At 39.6% G+C, this 22,169-nt stretch overlaps 1 protein-coding gene across 1 annotated transcript in view; it reads right to left on the bottom strand.

Annotated features, from left to right (window-relative positions):
- Fam120b (family with sequence similarity 120 member B) overlaps positions 1-22,169 on the bottom strand; it is a 49,314-nt gene that overhangs the window by 16,188 nt on the left and 10,957 nt on the right. The window contains exons 3-6 of the mRNA XM_090337797.1: positions 20,099-20,279; positions 17,094-17,195; positions 9,424-9,596; positions 6,469-6,561 (exon numbers count right to left, since the gene is read on the bottom strand). Coding sequence (XP_090193923.1) covers positions 6,469-6,561; positions 9,424-9,596; positions 17,094-17,195; positions 20,099-20,279 — 549 coding nt within the window. The remainder of the gene's footprint in view (positions 1-6,468; positions 6,562-9,423; positions 9,597-17,093; positions 17,196-20,098; positions 20,280-22,169) is intronic.

The raw sequence follows: 22,169 nt of genomic DNA on the forward strand, positions 1-22,169 counted from the left end.
CTAGAGACTTGTATAGTTTATTATGTGCAGGGTTTTATTTTTTTCTTTTGCCATGCAGTGTGTTTACTTGTAGATTTATAGGCATATTCTAGTTATCACAAATGAGGGAAACCATGCAATCTATGTTTCTCTGGGTCTGGCTTACTTTTCTTAATAGAATTTTTTCCAAGTCTTTCAATTTCCTTAAAGATGGCACAATATCATTCTTTCTGATGGATGATCCATTTGTCCATTGAGGGGCATCTGGGTTGATTACATATTTTGGCTATGGTGAAAAAGTCAAAGCTTTCTGTTGCACAGCATGACATTTTAAAGTTACCCCGAAAGCCTTCACTCAGAGTGGCTCCTATTATCACTTTTACTTACTGCTGAACTCAATTTGTTGATATTCGTTATTTTTATGAATCAGGATTGAAGTGTTGATTCTTTATATTGTCTTTGCAAGGTTTTGCTGTTGAAGTTTTATTGTATTCATACAAAACAGTTGGAAAGTGCTCTTTTCATAGTCTCTGGAACAACCTATATAACACATGTTGCTTTTCCTCTTGTTTTGAAGATCTTTGGCCTTGAGTTTGTCTGTAAGGACTTCATTTCAGAAGATCCCCTTCAGGCTGTCTTTCTCCATTTCAGCCTTATGGAGTTGTTTTTCACAGATTGAACATGTCGAAATGCACTGGCATAATATCCTCCCATTATTTCTTTAATGATGTCTGCATCATCCCTATGATGGCTCTCTTTCCCCTCCTGTTGGCAAATTAGTCTTGGAAACTTTATTCTTTTTTTGTTCTCAAGAATAACTTTTTAAAACAGCTTTATCTTCAGAGAAGTTCACAGCAAAACTGAGGCTGCACAGAGATTTTTCCATGTACTGTTAACCCATACATAGCCTCCTCCAATATCAACATCCTCACCAGGGGTGCCCATGTTACATGTAGTGACACATCCCAAAGTCCACAGATGACATGAAAACTGCCTCTGTCATACCCACTAAGGGTTTGGACAAAAGAATGATGGAGGATAATCACCAATCGCTGTGATGAGTCAAGTTAGCACGTTCCAAGTCCTTTGTTGGCCCTAATCACACTCACCTCCACAACTTCTATCTTTCCATTGTCTCCATAGGTTGGCCTTTTCCAAAAACATCACACTATTATAGTATGCCTTGTTCCATTGGCACACATGAATATATTTTGTATATGTAGGATTATAGTATGCCTTGTTCTATTGTCACACGTATATATTTTGTCTATATTTGCGCTCTTGCCTCCTCCCCATTTGTCTTCCTCCCTTCTCAATAATGATTGTACTCCCAGAAAAACAAGTTTCAATCTCCTAAGTCTTTTTTGTTAAACTGCGTATTAATTATTCAAAGGGGTTTTGTCATAGTGCTTCATGCCTATAAGTATATAAATACACAAATATAATTTTGTACATGCTTCCATATTTATTTAAAGTCTAATCCACACATATGTGAGATGTATCCTTTGTCCTTCCGTACATGCTTCCATATTTATTTAAAGTCTAATCCCCACGTATGTGAGATGTATCCTTTGTCCTTCTGTATCTGGCTCATGTCACTTAATATGATGGTTTCTAGGCTCACCCATTCCCCTATAAATGACATAATTTCTACTGAAATATTATACTACTGAATAATATTCATACACATACAAACAACTGCCACACCCACATATATCTCACATTTTTTTTGCCAGTTCTGGGCCTTGAACTCAGGGACTGAGCACTGTACTTGGACCTTCTCAAGGCAAGCGTTTTTTTCTATGCATGTGGGACTGAGGGTCTTCGTGCAAGCTAGGCAAGCACTCTACCACTAGGCCAAACTCCTGGCCCATGTCTCACATTTTTTAATCCATTCGTCAGTTGTAGGACATCTTGGCTGTTTGTAAAAGTTGGCTAATGTGAACAGTTGCAATGAGCATGAGCACACAAGTACCTCTATTATATTTCGACTTACATCCCTTCAGAGAAATGCCCAAGGGTGGTCCTGTTGGAATGTATGGCAGTTTTTAGCGTTTTGAGACACTCCACAGATTCCAAGAGGGTTGCACTGTTTACAGTCCCATGGATAGTGTCTTATGGTTCATTTCTCTTGCACCCTTGCCAACAGAGTTGTCTCCTTGATGATGGCTACCCTGACAGCAGAGAGGTGGAATCTTGGGTTTCATTTTGATTTGCATTTCTTTTATGTCCAATGACATTAAACATTTTATTTATTGGCCATTTGTACTTCTTTTGCCTGTTCAGTTCATTTGTACAATTACTGGGCTACTGATATTCAGGATTTAGTTTTTAAACTGCTTACAAATTCTGGTTATCAGATCTTTGTCAGATGTATACAGCTGGCAAAGAATGCTCACTCTGTTGATGACTTGTCTTTTCAGTTCAATGATTACACCTTTGCTGTGCAGCAGCTTTCTGGATTGATGTAATCCCATATGTCAGCCCCCTCTCCTATTTTCTAAGCCAGTAGAGTCATACTCAGAAGTTCCAGCCTGTATCAATATGTGATGGTATTTTCTTCATTCATTCCTATAGTAGTTTCCAATGTTTCAGATATTATATTAAGGTCTCTGATACACTTTGGACTGCTATTAGTACCCAGTGAGAGCTGAGAGTTACAGATCCAGTTTTAGTCTTCTGTGTGTGTTAAACCAGTTTTCCTAGAGCCAAGAGTCTCTTCTTGAGGAGACTATCTTTTCTTTAGTGTATGTTTTTTAGTGTGTCAAAACTAAAACTAGTATATGTTTTATGTTTGTCAAAAATCAGATGGCTGTAGGTATGTAGGTTCATTTCTAGGTGTTTTAGTGTTCCATTAGTCTTCAGGTCTATTTCTATACTTAGTACCGTTGTTGTTTTCCCTAGGTCATTATTATTTTGGCTACACATGACATTTTGTGCTTCCATATGAATTTTAGGACTGAGTTTTCTATTGCTGTGAAGAATGACAATGGGATTTTAATGAGTATTACACTGAATTTGCAAATCACCTTTGGCAGTATGGCTATTTTCATGCTATTAATCCTGGAAATTCATAAACATGGGGACTTTTCCATGGCTGGTATCATCTTAAAATTCTTCTTTCAAGGTTTTATAGTTTTAAAGATCTTAATTTTGGTGTGACATCTAACAACTCTTTGCCAGTCCCTAGGTTCCAAACATTTCTAAAAGTTTTATGCTTTACATTAATTTCATCCCATTAGTTTCTAGGGTTTTATGCTTTACATTAAATCCCATGCTCCATACAAATTTATTTTTATAACTGTGGTTTTTAAATGTTTTTGAAAGCTGGCTTTAAACTCATTATGTATACAGGATGCCTTCAAACTCACAATCCTTCTCCCTTAGTCTCTTCAGTAGTGGACTACAAAAGTGTGTGCCACCATGTCTAACTTGCATGCTCTTATTAAGTTGAAATCTGTTCTTCTCATTTCCTTGGAGAAGTCTGTTTAAATGGGTGTTTGGTTTTGTCAAAGGTGGCTGGTTGTGGTGGATCACAACTATAGTCCTAGCTATTTGGGAGGTAGAGACAGGAGCTCATCATTAGAGGTCAGCCCAAGAAAAAAGGTTGCAAGACCCTATCTCAAAGAACAAGTCAGGCATGGTGACATATGCTGCAATCCTAGTTACTTGGGAGGAATAGGTAGGGGTATAGTCTAAGACTAGCGTGAGAAAAAGCTTAAGAACCTATGTGAAAAGTAACTAAAGCAAACAAGGCTAAAGATATAGCTTAAGTGATAGAGTGTTTGCCTAGTGGAAGCTCTAAGTTCAAACCCCAGCACCTTTTCTGAACAATTAATATGATGAAGTCACTTTTCTTCATTAGACTATTAGCAGAGGATAAACTGATTGATTTCAAAATATTGAACACGGCATGTACTTCTGGAACAAATCCGTTTGGTCATCATATGTAATTCCCTTTATATACTGTTGGATTTAATTTAAAAATACTTTAAAGAACTTTATATCTATGCTCATAAGGGATAATGACCTGACGTTTTCTGAAAGACACTGAACTGGCATTCTTTCTTTTTTAAACATTTGGTAGGCTTTGTGATGAGAGGGTATTTGAGGGTATTTTTCAAGTTTAAAAATTGGGGTTTTGTAATGATCTATTTGATACAACGTGGTACTTGTGCTTTATGGGGATTTAGCCCTGTGTATCTAAGTTGCTTGGAATGTGTGTTACAGAGTTACTTGTAGTGTTTTACTGTATTTTTTCACTTATAGTGGAGTCTGTTGTGATATCCTTCACTACCATTTCATTTCTGGTGGGATCTGTAGTGATATCCCTCATTATCACTTCATTTCTAACAGTGGTATTATGAGTTTTTTTTCTTCTTGACAGCAAAACACTCCATAGTACACTGGTTACAATCATCACACTGCCCTACTTGAGTTCAGTGAATGTGTCTTCTTTAGCATACTGAATTCCTTGTAACTGGGTGCAGGTGGCTCATGCCTGTAATCTTAGCTCCTCAGGAGGCTAAGATCTAAGGATCGTGGTTCAAAGCCAGCCTTGGCATGAAATTCTGTGAGACTCATCTCCAATCAACTATTAGAAAAACAGGAAGTAGTACCGTGGCTCAATGTGATAGTGCTAGCCTTGGGCTGAAGAGCTCAGGGACAATACACAGGTCCAGAGTTAAGTCCCATGACTGATCCCCTACCCCCCAAAAAGGACAAAGAAAATGAACAGATGCTTCCCTAAAGAAGACATTAAGATAACCTATATATGAAAAGATATATGATATATGAAAAGCTGTTCAACATCACTTATTATCAAGGAGATTCAAAGCAATGCCTGGATATTACCTTACACTTGTTAAGACAGCTGTTGTCAAAAATGATAACCAATCCTGACAAGGGTTCAGAGAAAAGAGAACTTCTGTACAGTATTGGTAGAAAAGTGAAAAATGGTGTATCTGCTACAGAAAACACTATAAATCTTTCTCTAGAAGCTAAAAATAGAACTACCAAAGACAGCATCGCCACTTCTATGTCAAGGCAGTGAAATCAACATGCTGAAGAGATACCTGCATTTCATGTTCACTGCAGCATGACTTGCATTGGCCAAAATAAGAAAACTACAAAGGGTCCATAAAGGGAAGGGAAGATAAAGAAAATAGGGCAAAAATACAACCAAATACTACAAGGCTGCAGAAGGAAGTTATAATTTGTGATAACATGGATAGAACTGGAGGATGTTATCCTACACGAAATAAGGTAGGCATAAAAGATGAATACTTATATCAAGTAGAATTTTTTAAAATGATGAATACATAGAAAGAAATAATAGAACAAGAACCAAGGGCAGGGAGTAGAAATGAGCAGAAATAATAAGCAGCAGGCCCAAAAGCAACAGATGTAGACTGGTGAGATGTACACATCTAGAGCTTTGATAAGCAAGATGCAATGTCTTGCTTTACACATCAACACTAACACTTTGCTAAGACTATAATCACCTTTATGATGCATAGCAAAAAACGCACAGGGACAGAGTGGGGAACTGAGTGACACATAGGGATGTGCAGAGGAACACACCTAAGACACTGACTTGTGAGGTCATTACAGTTTGTCCTAGCAAGCATGAGTTCATATGGTTTCAGCATATTATATCCTTCACCCTTAGAGCTCTGAAAAAGAGAGACTTTGTTACTTATATATAATTCAATCTTTTGTTTTGTTTATTTTACTTCACTTACTATAAAGTAATTCTAATTCAAATCCATTTGTGTGTGCATTTCCACACAGGCCATAACAATTATATACTAGAGGTCATGTTACCTATCTGAAGTACATAGGTAGGTCTGTCCTTCATGAATATCCTGGTAGGTGAAATTCACAATGACAGCTACATCCATGGGCAGAAAGACCAGTGAATACATGACTTGCAATCAGAATTATATAGACAACCAGGAAACATGTATAGTATTCTACAGCCAGCCTAACTTCTCTTGCATATACTCAAGTGGTATGGCTCAAGTGGCAGAGTATCAGCTGTGTAAGCAAGCTAAGCAAATTCAAGGCTCTGAGTTTAAATCGTAATACCAGAAAAACAAATAATAGGCACTGGATGAGGACACAGGAAGGGCAGCTCATCCTGCAACCCTGCACACACAGTAGATAGAGGAGGAGAGCCAGAGCCAAACGCTTAGCACCAGAGAAGGTGCTGTGTCTGACATCAGGGAGGCTAATGGAGGACTCTCTTCACACTGTTATCAAGACCCACAGGACCAGCAGGCAAGCAGCAGTTGTCAGCATGTGCTCCAGTGCCACGAGCTGCTTAAGAGATGAAGACAAATCTCTGCCTGTGGAGACCTCCATGAGGCCTTCCCAGTGCTCCTGTGAAAAACCAGATATAGTGGAGAAAGACTATAGAAAACCCTGACCCTTTATGTCAGTAAGGTTATCTCCAAGATTCTGACAATTCATTGATCATGTATGTACCTGTAAATTTGCAAGCTGGGCAGCTGATTTTCCTTGGAGGCATAAGGTCTGAGCAATAAATGCATGCAAATCCTCCAGACAAAGTGTATCTACCTGGAAAAACAAACAAACAAACAAAAAACAGAGACAGACTATCATTAGGCTTCTTAAAAAATTCAATACTTCTTCTAAAATGATCTGCTACTAAATATGGGCACATATGCCCGCACTGGTAGTATGCATACATGTGGGGGGGATGCACATAAAGGAACACATGCAAGTGGATACACAGGAAAATGTGTAGAAATGCATACATAGGTACATGTATAGAACACACAGCTCTTCACAGTGTAACACAGGTAATCATTTGAACACAAACTGTACAGGGTGAACAATTCAGGAATTTCTACAGACAAAGAATACCCAAAGCTAGTCTGAGTAAGAATGATTAGGGCTGAAGGTATAGTCACCTTTGAACAACCCTGGATGGAACTTTTGTCCTCTGCTCTCAGCTTAAAGAAAATTAGGATTCACATTATCTCTGTGGAATCAAAGGTATAACAAAATCATGGGAGAGGAACAAGGAAACAAAGAAACAATGAAGAAAGAGAGCAGAAAGTTCCTAAGATGAAGCCTAGAGAAAAGAGAGGATTTCTTCAGTTTTTTAAAAAAATTATTTCTACATTATATAATTTCAGCCATTCTATATCAGTTTGTAATTTGTTAAGTTTTACACAATGACATATCCTACTTAATAGTAATGCAATAACTGTAGCTTGTGCTAGTGCATGTGAAACTAATAATGGGGAGCTATATAAACATACGACATTATTATAAAATGTAAAATGTGGAAGTAGTGATAGAACAGGCAAAGCCACAAGGACACTTAGAAAGGAAGTATTAGTGTACAGATGGAATTCCACAGTAAGGATAAGCTTCTCAAATATACAGATGAGTGAAAATTGAATGGTTTAGTAGACCCTCTCTGGAGGGAAAGAAGGGGAGTGAAGAGGATAGCCTAACAGGACAGATAAAATCCATGAGAAAGTCTCCATAGCTACATAAGCAGAAGCATTAACTCTTCCTAAAACAATAGGCTATAGATGGAAATTTTTCTCAACCTTTTATTTTTTTTTGCCAGTCCCGGGGTTTGAACTCAGAGCCTGAGCACTGTCCTTGGGCTTTCACAAGGCTAGCGCTCTACCCCTTAAGCCACAGCACCACTTCTGGTTTTTTTCTTGTAGGTGGTACAGAGGAATTGAACCTGGGTCTTTATGCATGCTTGCCTAGCATGCATAGTGGTAGCCAAACCACTAAGCCAAATTCCTGGTCCCCCTCAACCTTCTTTAACTAAGGTATCCAAAGTTATCATAACTGTAGGGTACTTTTTTTTTTGATCGGTTAGTCGTGGGACTTGAACATCTTGGGCCTGGGTGCTGTCCCTGAGTGTTTCAGTTCAAGGCTACCACCCTACCCCTTAAGCCTCAGCACCATTTCCAGTTTTCTGGTGGTTAACTGGAGATGAGTCTCATGGAATCTAGTGCCCAGGCTGGCTTTAAACCACGATCCTTAGATCTCAGCCTCCTGAGAAGCTAGGATTATAGGTGTGAGCCACCATACCCAGTTTGTAGGATACTTTTAACAAGGCAAAGATTTTGATTATGATTTTCTTATATAGAATATGTATAAAGATAATAAGAACCACCACCTGATGAATGATACTTGGATAAAAGATTTAGAACTGTAATTCTCCTGTGCAGGCAGCAGCTGATACACACAAGTTCACCAGGATAGAATGGTTAACAATGAGAATGACCAGGATAAAAAGAAACACTTCACTCGATTCTTGTATAATACACATTATGTACTTTTTTTTTTTTTTTTGCCAGTCCTGAGGCTTATACTCAGGACTGAGCACTATACTTGGGCTTTCTCAAGGCTAGAGTTCTACCACTTGAGCCACAGCACCACTCCTGGCTTTTTCTATATATATGTGGTACTGAGGACTTGAACGCGGGTCTTCATGCATGCTAAGCAAGCACTCTACCACTAGGCCAAACTCCCGGCCCACACTATGTACTCTTATAAGAGGAACACAAAGGCACAATGCCTATATGCATCTGATCATATAAATTAACCCCAAGAAATGGAAATGAAGTTTTTTTTCCCTTTCTGCTGTTTCTGTTTTCCTTTCTCTTTGTCCTGTTTATCTGTCATTGGGTGGGTAAAAGAGGACAAAGAAATGGAGAGACAAAGTAAACAAGTGCAGCAGTGCTATTCACTAGGCACTATGTGGAAAATAAACTATACATCTTGTGAGGGGAGACAGGAAGAAAAACTGGGAAAGAGTGGGAGATGGGGTGACATTGTCCAAAAAGAAATTTACTTTTTACCTGACTTATGTCACTGTAAATAATCCCTCTATTACCTCTATAATAACAAAAAAAATTTAAAACACATGACTACCTAATAACTCAAGGAAAGGAAGTAGCTATTATATCATTTTCTGAATAGGCAGTGTTCAGCAGACCCTTGGATGAAGATGACTAGGAAAGCAGAACTGACTTTCCCAGAGGCACAGCTTTAACAAGGGGGAAGCTGGGGCTGCAACAAAGTCCCTTTCACATTTCATAAGCCCCTGGGAGCAGGAACTACTGACAACAACCACACAAAGATGAGGAGACAACCCAATAGTCTAAGAAAGATTAATCAAAACAAATCCTATATTTCCAAAGCATCTATATTCTTTCATGCACCAGCACGTTTAATAAAGCAGATACTCTCTGTTGCATGCTTGCTCATATCCTTCTTAATGTTTTAGAAGATCTCAAAGACTTATACAATTTTCTGCAAACAGGTACTGGGAAGACAACTAGTGGACCAGATGGCAGATATATCCACAGCACCCCAGAACCAAAGTGCCCTTCTAGAAGTATAAAACAGCTGTAGTCATGAAAACAGAGACCAAAACTTTACCTGGACAAAGAGGTAAATCAGGAGGCAGCACAGAGCTCTCAAAGGGCTCTCAACTGTCTGTAGCTCTTCTCTTGAGGAAGAGAGGTTGAAGCAAGCTAGCAGTGTGTCCAGGCGCTTGTTCTGTGCTGCTGGTTCTAGGTTCAGCCACAAAACTTCCAAACTAGGTGTTCCCCCTAGTCAAAAATGAAAAAGCCAAAATGTCTACTTACCAGTATTATATTACACTTGAATTTTCATAATTTAAAGGAACTATGCAAACATGACCAGTGCCATGATAAACAAATTTCACTGAAAAATTTCTTCTTTTTAATAAGTTCAAAGTCATACTAGGAACTTTCGCTACTACCCACTTGTATGATCTCAGACAGACTTAATACCTGACTCACAAGGATATCACAGGAAAGGCCATCCATTTAGTTGGTTTTAATTCCTCCAAATCAGTTGTTTTTCAAACTTTTCTGTGCAAAAGAATCAGCTCAGAGACTTTAATATGAATTTAGTGGGAATTTATGGGCAGACTTTCTGATGAAATGTATGTATGCTGGGATTTTTTTTTTTTTTTTGCCAGTCCTGGGCTTGAGCACTGTCCTTGGACTTTCTCAAGGCTAGCACTCTACCACCTGAGCCTCAGCACCACTTCCGGCTTTTTGCTATGTATGTGGTATCAAGGAATCAAACCTGGGTCTTTGTACATGCTAGGCAAGCACTCTACCGTTAGGCCAAACTCCCAGCCCCAGGAATTCTTGTTTGGGGGTTTATGGGGCTTGAACTCTGGGTCTGGGTGCTATTGCTGAGCTCTTCAGCTCAAGGCTAGTGATCTACTACTTTCAGCCATAATGCCACTTCCAGTTTTCTGAGATTTAATTGAAGATAACACTCTCATGCCTATCTTGACAAATAGCTGGTATTATAGGCATGAGCCATTGGCGCTCAGTCAGGGAGTACTGATTTAAAAAAAACTCAAGATGGATGTAAACGTTGGATCCCATGCTCTGTAAAGCACTTCCCTAAAACTAAACAGAAACCAAAGCTAAACTAAACTAAAACAGAAATTCCTAAAGTGTAAGCTAGATGCAGTGCCTCATGCCTGTAATGCTAGCTACTAGGAAGGTTGGAGATAAGAGTATCACAGTTCAAGGGAAGCCAAGAAAAAAAGTAAGACCCTACCTAAAAGAAAAAGCCAAGAATGGGGCCATGCACCATGATCCCAGCTATGCAGAGTATCAGGTAGAGTGACTACAGCCTGAGGTAGCCTGAGCAAAAAGTGCAAGACATTTTCCAAAAAAATAACTAAAGAAAAAAAGTGGTAGAGGCATAGCTGAAGTGATAAGTGGCTGTAGAGCAAGCATAAGGCCTAAGCTTAAGCTCCAGTAACATTTTTTTTTTTTGGTGGATCATGGGGCTTAAACTCACCTGGATGCTGTCCCTGAGCTCTTCAGCTCAAGGCTATTGCCCTATTCTTGAGCCAAGCCCCACTTCTCATTTTCTAGAGGTTAATTAGAGATAAGAGTCTCAGGTCCTTTTGTACCGGGCTGGCTTTGAACATTGATCCTCAGATCTCAGCCTCCTGAATAGCAAGGATTATAGGCATGAGCCACCGCACCCGGCTCAGTAATATTTTTTTTTAAAGATTCTTAAATGTGATTTTTAGTGTTTCATTTCATTTCATTGCAGAGTGCCAGTGGCTCACACCTATAATCTTAGCTACTAAGGAGGTTAAAATCTGATAATGGTTTAAAGACAGCCCCGGCAAGTCAGTCAATGAGACTCTTATCTCTAAACACCAAAAAAAAACAAACAAACAAAAACAAACAAACAAACAAAAAACACTGCTGAAAGTGGAGCTTTGGCTCAAGTGATAGAGTATTAGCCTTGAACAAAAAAAGCTCAGGAACAGTACCTGGGCTCTGAATTCAAGTCCCAGGAGCAAGAGAGACAGAGTCCAAGAGAGAGACCCTTACTCACTGACTTAAATCAAGACAATTCATGGTGAATCTGAGAGACACAGAATGAGTGCGGACAGCTCTGGGAAAACAGGAAGAAGTGTGGTGATTCACATTTTTCCCTTGTTCCTGGCAATAGCTTCTCCATTATGACCACAGGCTGCAGAGCATGCTCCAAAAGCCCAAGTTAGCTGGGGTAAAATATACCACATTTTCGCCAAAGAGACAAACCCACCCACCATTAGAAACAAAACAACTCACTCACTGTATTTCTAAAAAGGCTGAAGTACTCCCAATACTTTTATTTATTTGAAAGACAATGCATTTTTCTATTAACAGAAAGGAAAAGCTAAGAATCCTTGATGTTTAATACAGTTAGTGCTACAAGGTAATCACAGGTATAAGCAATTCTTATAATTACAGTCCTAATGTTTAATTCAGGAGCTTGCTATCAAAGCTTACTACCCATTCAATAGCCTTTAAACCAAGGGTCATTTCGATTTTAAATGGCAGAAAAAAAAACAAAAGAAAACTACTTTTTCAATACAAGCAAATGATATGAAATTCCATTTCAATATTCACCAAGTTTTACTGGGATGTCATTATGCTCAGTTGTGTACTTACCACCTGTGGATATTTCCATATTTTAAAAACCCAGATTAAATAACCAGAAACTACAGGCCAGTAAAGCTTAACATGTTTACTATCTGATACTTTAAAGAAAAGGTTTGCCAATGTTTCATCTATGGGAAATTAACTGCCACTATCATAATTTCAAATATGCTAAAATATTTATCTTAGTTCATGATAATCTCAGAAGAGAGGGCCAAGACAGATGGCCATATGAGCAGTACTTTAGCATACATGTGCAACTAAATGCACTCAAAGCAACCTCTGAGACATGTCAAGACTTTCCTGTCCTATACACATCAAGTATCAAGGTGGAGTCTTTAACAGTACACAGAAGAAAAGCTTAAACAAGAAAGAAAAGGACAGAATTGAGTCAAATACAGCTCCTTTTTTACATGAAAAGTATCACTTCATCTTGTTCACTTTGTAAGAGTTTTCTAATAATATGATATACGCATCGCGTGTGTCAAACATTCTTAAGCAAAAAATACTAAGCAATACTAAGAACTTGATACTTCTGAAAGCTGAACAACACCTGATGGATATGATAGACAAACTGTCAATTAGAAGGATCAGCTTTCCTGACACTGAGAAGAGAGTACCTCTACTTGGCTTAATGACCCTCCAGTTCTGGAGACAGACATGGTCATTACAAACTTACCTTCAGGATGCAGAACATGAGAGAGGTGGAAAGAACAGCCGAGACCAGGGAAACTTATAGAATAGTACATATACATATAACTTGAGTCAAAGAAGCAAGCTAAATTCCTAAATTTTAAAGAATTTCTATTACATTTTCTTCCTCCTACTTCACTGAAAAGTATCTATGACTTCTTTCTTACTTCTATGATTAAGAAAGGAAACTTTTAACCACATGTACTATTAGAGAAAAAGGTCTTTGGAAAGAACAGGGCCGGGTGCCTGTGGCTCAAACTTGTAAACCTAACTACTAAGGAGGCTGAGACTTGCATATCACCTTTCAAAGCCAGCCCAGGCAGGAATGGCCATGAGACTCTTATCTCCAATTAGCCCCTAAAGAGCCAGAAGTAGAGCTGTGGCTCAAGTGGTAGAAGGCTAGCTATGCTGGTCTCTGAGTTTAAGCCCCAGGACTGGTGTGCACATGTTCACCATGAAGATAGGAAGCTCTGGGGCTGCAACAAAGCACCTGAAGCATTCTTAACTTCAGATTCCATGATTTGTATCCTGTACTTTGTGAGAAAGCCCATGGCAGGCAATTGCATGTTTTGCTAACCTTACTCTAAGATCATCCAGGTAATGTTTTGCCATAAAAATCATTCAGTTGTTTTCCCCTGGGAATATTTTTTAAATCTTATCTTTTATCTAGCATCATTAAAATAAATATTAGCAAGGCCAGGCAGAGTGATTCATTTGTGTAATTCCAGATATTTAAGAGGCACAGGTAGGAGATCAGTCCCAGGAAAATGAGAGTTCCTAACTAAAAAATAACAAAAGCAAAAACAACTGGAGACATGGCAAAAATGAAAGGGAATCAATCAAGTGTATAGATTTGAGTTCAAATCCCAGTACTGCCAAATAACTACATTAAAATAGTATTCAGATTGAAGTCACTGACCACAGAAGTTCACAGACAATTGAGCTGGGTAAAGAGTTTGTGTTTGAGCTGTGGCAAGATAGCTGGCAGTGGTCCACAGCAGTGCTTGCATCTCAAGGTGTTGCCAAGATTGTTTTCAAGAGTCCCAGGAACCTCTCTGATTCTTATATGACTTCTAGGGTATTAAAACATAGTACCTCATGCCTGTAATCTTAGCTATTCAGATGCTGAAAGTAAAATAATACTGGGCTGAAGTGTGGCTCAAGTGGTAGAGCTCCCACCTAACAAGTGAGAGGTCTTGAGTTTAAAACAACAACAACAACAACAACAGGGGCCAGGAGTTTGGCCTAGTGGTAGAGTGCTTGCCTGGCATGAACCAAGACCCAGGTTTGATTCCTTGGTACCATATACATAGGAAAAAAAAAAGCTGGAAGTGGTGCTGTGGCTCAAGTGGTAGAGCTCTATCCTTGAGAAAGCCCAAGGACAGTGCTCAGCCCCAGAGTTCAAGCTCTAGGACTGGCAAAAAAAAAAAGGGGGGGGGTGGCTGGGAGTTTGGCCTAGTAGTAGAGTTCAAAGTCTGGGCACTAAAGTCCATGAGACTCTAATCTCTTATTAACCACCAGAAAACCAGAAGTGGCACTATGGCTCAAAGGACAGAGTGGTAGCCCTGAGCTGAAAACCTTAGGGACAATGCCCAGGCCCAGAGATCAAGTCCTACAACCAACAACAAAAGCCAGAAATGGTGCTAAGGCTCAGGTGGTAGAGCTCTATCTAGCCTTGAGAAATCCCAAGGACACAAGGACAGCATTCAGGCATTGAGTTCTCAAGCCCCAGGACTGGAAAAACCACCACCACCACCAACAAAAACCAGCTACCATGATAAAATGCTATGGTGTTTACTGGCAGATATAGAGTAACTTTAAGATTAATTCATGGTATAACAAATAGACAAATATTCTCTAATTCAAACAATGAAGAGAACACTGCTGATCTTTTCCATATTACTTTTGGGAAAATACTATGAGATGGAAATAACATGAACAAAGAAACTTTAAAAATTATTTTTAAATAGTTATATAAAGGAATTGCCATTGAACAGAGCAGCTGTCATTCAACGAAGTGGTTTATGGATACAATGGGTCTTAATGTCACCCATACCTTTCATCTCCTGATCTCTCACTTTTCTTTATTTTGTGGGATACACACTGAATTCTTGACTGTAGTCTCACCTCTTCTTTCTCTTCATTTGTTTACCCTCTTTCCCTTGAGTCCACTCCACCCTTTTCAAGTACCCATTTCTTGGTATTTATTTTGTGGAATGTGGACTTTGCCATTCTAAGGAATTACATTATTTGAATTCTCCCTTGACCTACTATATTCCAGTTAATGCTTTTTTTTTTTTTTTTTTTTTGGTCATGGGGTTTGAACTCTAGGCCTGGGTACTGTCCCTGAGCTCTTCAGCTCAAGGCTACTACTCTACCACTTGAGCCACAGCACCTCTTCTGATTTTCTTGTGGTTAATTGGAGATAAGAGTCTCACGGACTTTAGTGCCCGGGCTGGCTTTGAATCATGATCTTCAGATTGCAGCCTCCTGAGTAGCTAGGATTACAGGCATGAGCCACCGCGCCTGGCAGTTAATACATTTGTATACTTTCATACTACCCAATTTATTTACATGTTTAAAAACTAATTGTAGCTTCCACATATGAGAGAAAGCATGCAATCTGTCTCTCTGGGCCTTAATAATAAAATGGTTCTAAAATATTTTTGCTAGGTACTAGTGGCTCATATCTGTAATCCTAACTATTTAGGAGGCTAATATCTAAGGATTGTGTTTCAAAGCCAGTCTGGGCAAGAAAGTCCATGAGACTCTAATAAACTACCAATAAAAGCTGGAAGGAGGGCTATGACTCTAGTGTTAGAGAGCACTAGCCTTGAACAAAAGAGGATCAAGGACAGCACCCAGGGCCTGAATTTAAGCTCCAGGACTGGTAAAAAGAAAAAACAATTCAATTATCCTTTAAAAAATAAAATCTTCCTAAGAACAAATATGAATGTAATATCCATCTATCTCTATCTCATATAGTCTTAAGGATTGAATCCACAGTCTTATACATGTTATGCAAGTGCTCTATCACTGCCACATTCCCAGACTCCTCCCACATTAATTTATTTTTGTACTTGCATTTTTAGGGTTGAATCCATCACAAATGAATAGAATAATGAAATATCTCCTAAAATAAAAACTGTTCAATTATTTTCCAGTACAACCCTAACTTTTTGTTGTTGTATAATTTTTTGCCAGTCCTGGGATTTTAACTCAGGGCCTGAGCACTGTCTTTGAGCTTTTTCCTCAAGGCTAGCGCTCTACCACTTGAGCTACAGCACCACTTCCAGCTTTTCTATGTATATGGTACTTACTGAGGAACTGAACCCATGTCTTTGTGCATGCTGGGCCAGCACTCCACCACTAGGCCAAACTCTCAGCCCCCCCCCCACTCCTTTTTTTGAGATAGGGACTCACTATGCATCCTAGGCTATCCTTGAACTCATGACTCTAATGCATTGAGTAAGGCATGTTCTAGGCATAATTCCATGTTCTAGGATTACAGACATGAACCAACATACTAAATTAATTCACTTATCAAGAAGCCATCTGCATTGTTCAGGTCTATGTTTGGTAAATTCACACTCCATGGACGGCAATTAGTAGTAACATCATAGAATTTAAAGCAAACAAAAATAAGAGTATCAATACTGACAAAAATGATGTTCTGTTAAAAAAAAAAAAAGAACAGTCACCAAAAACAAAATATAAAAGTCTCTCTCTACCCCTATAGTAGTCACAAATAGATACCCCTGAGCATCCTTACCTATAGATACTTCTGACTTCTTCCCTGTAGCTGTCTACACACAATGCTGGGACAACCTCCAACAATTGACACTGTTAACCCTACCCCAGAGTTATTCCACATGCACACCCTGAGTGCTGGGTACACCTGACTCCCTTTCCCCATGTAGCAACCCAAGTACTAAACCATTCCTACTCTCCTTGCTTGTAGTTGTCCACACACAGGACCCTGTGAATGTTAAGATACTCCTGACCCTTTCCCTCTGTAGCTGTAGCTGTTCCCATGCAGGATATACTGCAACTGCCTGACACACTTGGCCTTGTTCACATATGAAGAACTCGTAGGGAGACTGTTCTTTAGATCCACTTTATACAATGTTCATTTTTAAAATTTCCTCTCAGTAAGTTCCAAAATATAGATTATGGAAATTTGTTTTCTCTAGATGCAGTAGTCCTCATTATCTCCTTTTCCCCACTGCTCTTCATCTAAATGCATTTCTAAAGAGTTGGTTTAAGTAAATATTCAGAACCTAATCCTGCTAAAATCTGTGGTGTTTACTGACTGACCTCTGGGTCTGAGGCACAGCATCAATGGCCAAGGATGAAATAAAAATCAGTCCATATGTAGTTCTGAAAAAAAGATATGTGCATAACAGATCTACCATTCCATACCTGGAATAGTCATTGGCAGAGGCCGGACAAGGTCTGGGTGCTTCAGCGGATTCCCGGGATAGACAAACCACTCTTTGACAACTTGGTCAGTGCTAGCTCCATCTGAAGGAAGACAACAGGTCAGTAAGTCCAAGAGGCTCATAGGTCTGTGAGTACCTATTTGCCTCACAAGTTCATCCTCTTATCCAAGGGTCCAGAGTCACTATAGTCACCAACAGCTATCTTAAGCTTGAAGGTGATCCATTCATTCCAACAAGAGCCAGAACCTTGCAGCTAGCCAACAGGTCCAGGCATAGTGTCTTTCTGTCATACTACTGCACAAATATTTTGAAAAAACTGCTGGAATATGAGCGCCCTTTCCAGTCTTAAGTGATTTGATGATTCTATCAAAACCATTAAATGAAATAACTGGTAGCAATAACCTAGAACAAAAGTTCTTCTGTATGCTGCATAAATATAACTGTTCTAAGACTCCACCTCCACCAACAAGTAGACATGGTGGCATATGCCTGTCATTCCACTTATATAGAATTCATAAATAGGAAATCATGGTCCCATCTGTTCCCTGAGTAAACACAAGACTTTATCCCAAAAATAACAGGCACAAAGGTCTGGGAGGAGGTTGGGGGCCTATTACTCGAACAGTACAATATGCCTAGTAAGTGTACTTAAACCCAGTATTCGCCCCACACACATACACAGAGACAAAATAATCATTTTGACTTCAACTATTTTCCCTCACTAAGCAAGGCAATGTGAAAAGAAAATCTTTTTTTTTTTTTTGGTCAGTTGTAGGCTTGAACTCTGGCCTGGGTGCTTTCCCTGAGCTCTTCAGCTCAAGGCTAGAGCTCTACCACTTTTATCCACAGCACCACTTTCAGCTTTCTGGTGGTTAACTGGAGTTGAGAAAGTCTCACAGACTTTCATGCCCCAATAGGCCTTGAATGGCGATCTTCAGATCTCAGGCTCCTGAGTAGCTAGGATTATAGGCGTGAGCCACAGGCACCAGCTAAAAGAAAACTTTTAACAATATTGCTCAGCATGTCTTTAAATCATTAAGTGACAGCACTGCCCTGCTCTTCATGGTGATGGGCTAGCACATTGCCCTCAGGTTCATTTGGCTTTGCTTCATTGGGTGATCTGATCCTCTGAGACCTTTTCCTGTATCTTGAGCCTCTTGTTTTGGTTCCCCTGTGTTTGAGCTCCCAAATCTCACATCTCTCTCTCCCTCCCTCCCTCCCTCCCTCCCTCTGCCTCCCTCCCTCCCTCTCTCTTCCTTCCTTCCTTCCTTCCTTCCTTCCTTCCTTCCTTCCTTCCTTCCTTCCTTCCTTCCTTCCTGCTTCTCTCTTGCTTTTGGGCAGTAAGGTGAACAGTGGCTTTCCTTGTTTACTCCTTTTGGTTTTAGTTTCCTAGTCTGCCTTCACTACTCCATTGAAATAACACACTGATAGCACCACTGGTGCTTAGCTATGAGACCCAGGATTGCTACTGATTCCCACGGTCTTGCAATCACTACATTCCCCACCCTACCACCATCAAACATCCTTGTGGGGTTCTCCCTAACTAGTCCTATTTCCCTTTGTGAAATTGCCTTCTTCCTATCCACCTTAAATGCTGGTATTCCTGAAATCTAGCCCTTCCTTGGTAAATATCCACAGAATCTTCACCCCAGTATTCTAGGCCTATTGGTAGTCTATGTCTCCTTGAGGTCCAGAAAAGAGCTCTATAAGCCAGGTGCAGTGGCTCACACTTGTAACGCTAGCTACTCAGGAGGCTGAAATCTAAGGATCAAGGTTCAAAGCCAGCCCAGGCACTAACGACCATGAGACTTTTATCTCCAACTAACCACTAGAAAACTGGAAGTGGCACTATGGCTCAAGGGGTAGGGTAGTAGCCTTGAGCTAAAGAGCTCAGAGACAATGCCCAGGCCCAGGAGTATGGCAGTAGCCTTGAGCTACCCAGGCCCAGAATCCAAGCCCCAGGACTGACAAAAAGATACAATAAAATAAAAATAAAGAGCTCTACAAACATATCAGTTAGTACTTGCTGAATCCAGCAAGAAAAACATTATTTTGTATCTCTACTGGGACCTATGTGATTTTAACCACACAAGAACTCAGCTCAACAGAAAAAGCTACCATAGAAAGTATAAATTAGCTAGGCACTGGTGAGTCACATTTGTAATCCTAACTACTCAGGAGGTTGCGATCTGAGGACTGTGGTCCAAAGCCAGCACAGGCAGAAAAGGCTATGAGACTCTTATCTTTGGTAAACTACTCAGAAAAGGCTGGAAGTGGTGCTGTGGTTCAAATGGTACAGTACCAGCTTTGAGCCAAAAAAGCTTAGGGATAGTGCCTTGGTTCTAAGTTCAAACCCCAGGTACAGCATCAAAAAAAAAAAAGAAAGAAAGAAAGAAAGAGAAAGTATAAATAGGAAGCTCAAGGTCTATATTGGCCTGGGCAAAGAGCCAGAGAAAACGGAACTGTAAGTGTGATTCAAATGGTACATTGTTTACCTAGCCAGTGGCAAAGTTAAAAGTTCAGACCCTTGGGGCCGGGAGTTTGTCTGTGCACTTAAATTCGAGTGAAAAATTTTTAAGGAGACAAAAAGAAAACATCAGCCTCCAGACACTAATGGTCCACTATTATTCTTTTTGTTAAGTACACAATGAAAATAGCAATGAGAAAAAATTGAAAATTAATTACCAAAACTGTTTAGAAAGACTATTTTTAAAATATAATTATGAAAGTATAAATCCCTTTAGGGCATAAAATATGACATTTCATAAAAACAATGTGTATCATCAGTGACTGATCAAATGCTTGCTGATAATAGGTGTCTTTCATTATCTTTAGTTTTTACAAATGTGAATGCCATTCTCAGATTTCAAAGAAAAGCAAAACCTGTTTAATTGTCTGCCTGTCTGAAAGAATGAATTCTAGGTCACCTGGTACTTTCTCAGCTCTATACAGAACCATTGCTACAGAAGACCAACCCACTCTTACCTTTAGAGTCTCCCAGCAAAAGTGAGTATACCCGCTGCCGGACTGGACGGTAGACGAAGGCCTGGCTGGGCAGAGCTTGGTCTAGCTCATCCTCCAGGGTGTTGCTGCATTCAACCTCTCCACTACTCATGATGTTGTACACCAGGTAGCTTGCTGCATGTACGTGATGCATCCTAGCCACCTGTTCAAAATTCAAATGCAATAGTTTTCTCCTTGAAAACAAGATGACCTTCAAGTAGAAACAGTTAACAGTGCTCATAATAGGGCAGCTTTGCTAAGGTACTCAGAAATGAGTACCTGCCATTTAAACTCATGTTGTCAAGTAATATTCATGTTCCCTTTCCTTTGAGCTACCAGGTTCAAAATACTTTATATTTCTCCCTCTCGCAGCAATCATGTACCAGTCACCATATTTACCTCTGTAGAATTTCATTATCGTGTCTTCCTGAAACCTCTCAGTAACACTGTACTAATTTCTTTCTTAGGGTCACTTACTATAAGAGTCTTAGCTGACATTCCTTTCCAATCCTTCTTACTACCATGTTATCTTCTTGAAAAAATATTCTTTTTGTTGTTGGTGGTGGTGGTGGTGGTCATTGTGGTGCTTGAACTCTGGGCCTGGCTGCTGTCCCTGAGCTCTTCAGCTCAAGGCTACCATCCTACTCCTTAAGCCACAGCTCTACTTTTAGTTTTCTGGTGGTTAGCTGAAGATAAAAGTCTCACCGACTTTTGTGCTGGGCTGGCTTTGAACCGTGATCCTCAGATCTCAGACTTTTGAGTAGCTAGGATTACAATCATGAGCCACTGGCGCCAAGAGAAAAAGTATTCTTCTTGCTTCCTGCATCAGGATATTTGAATAGCTACCACAAAGTTTACCATGACATTTCTGCCCCCACTGAAGCTTCAATATCCTGTCTCCTATTATACCACTTTGCCTAAAAACTGTACTCTAGTCTTATGAAACATTTTCATTTCCCAAGAACAGTCTTCTACCATTTTCCTTTATTCTCCAGGTGAAAAATCCCACCTGGGACATTTTTTTCTGCCACTGCTCCCCAACTCCTATTTCACAAGCTTCTTGGGTTGACTTCAAGTATATCCTTCAAAAATCCATTCCTCCTTCCCCAAGAGGAACTAACCATTCCTTGTTCATGGAGTGCACCTCTCGTACCCAACTATGAGCTGATGGAGGCTAGAAGCTGTATTGCATTCATTAGTCTGTTCAACATCATTTATTTAGTGAAATAGAATCACTACAGGTTAGGGTTAAGGTTCAGGATCACCTACTATCTATTGGGCTCAAGGAATCTTCAGTTTCCCCAGAAGCACAAAAGCACATACCACTACATCTGTCCTCAACCATTTTTTTAATTGAACAAAAAGTATGTGCTAGGGGCATTTCTCCTCCGCATTTACATGACAGGCAATACACTCTATGATTTAAAATAACCTCTCTTCTATGTTAAAAAGGCAGTTGAGATAAAAGAGCCTATAATAACTTATATATAGCTTGCATTGTTCTGTGATGAATACTATTACTATGGGAATAAAGTCTAGACTGCATTTACATTATTATTCAGAATTTAAATCCAAACAATTTGATCCAAAGGTATTTAAAATATGACATTAAGGTAATGGGCTATTTGAAGCTCTGGTTCAGTCTCACAGATGCTCAAATAGTCCTAGTTATGTAGACTCTCTATTGTAGACCTACTCCTTGCTTTCTTCACACATAAGGTAAATAAAAGAGCTAACTTTAGAGAACCACTGTGAGGATCACATGAATTGATACCCACAACTCACTTAACTCAGGCTTGATATACATTCACTGTAAGTGAATTATTTCAAGACTATTCAAGTGCATGCTATCTTCAGAGCCAAGATACTGACATACACTTTACTGACGCAATTTCTTCCAACTAAGGCAAATATGCTAACAGCTTTAAGATCCATAAGGTTTGTTTTGCCTTTCATATTTTTTTTGAAGAGCTAAGATAGATTCACAAAGTCCAGGCTTCATACCCTGAGCTGTTGAAGTGGTTAGAAGGGCCTGAAGCCCCAGGCCCTTCTA

This window comes from Megascapheus bottae, chromosome 8 (genome assembly GCF_031878675.1).
Source record: "Megascapheus bottae isolate mThoBot1 chromosome 8, mThoBot2.hap1, whole genome shotgun sequence".
Classification (NCBI taxonomy): Eukaryota; Metazoa; Chordata; class Mammalia; order Rodentia; family Geomyidae; genus Megascapheus; species Megascapheus bottae.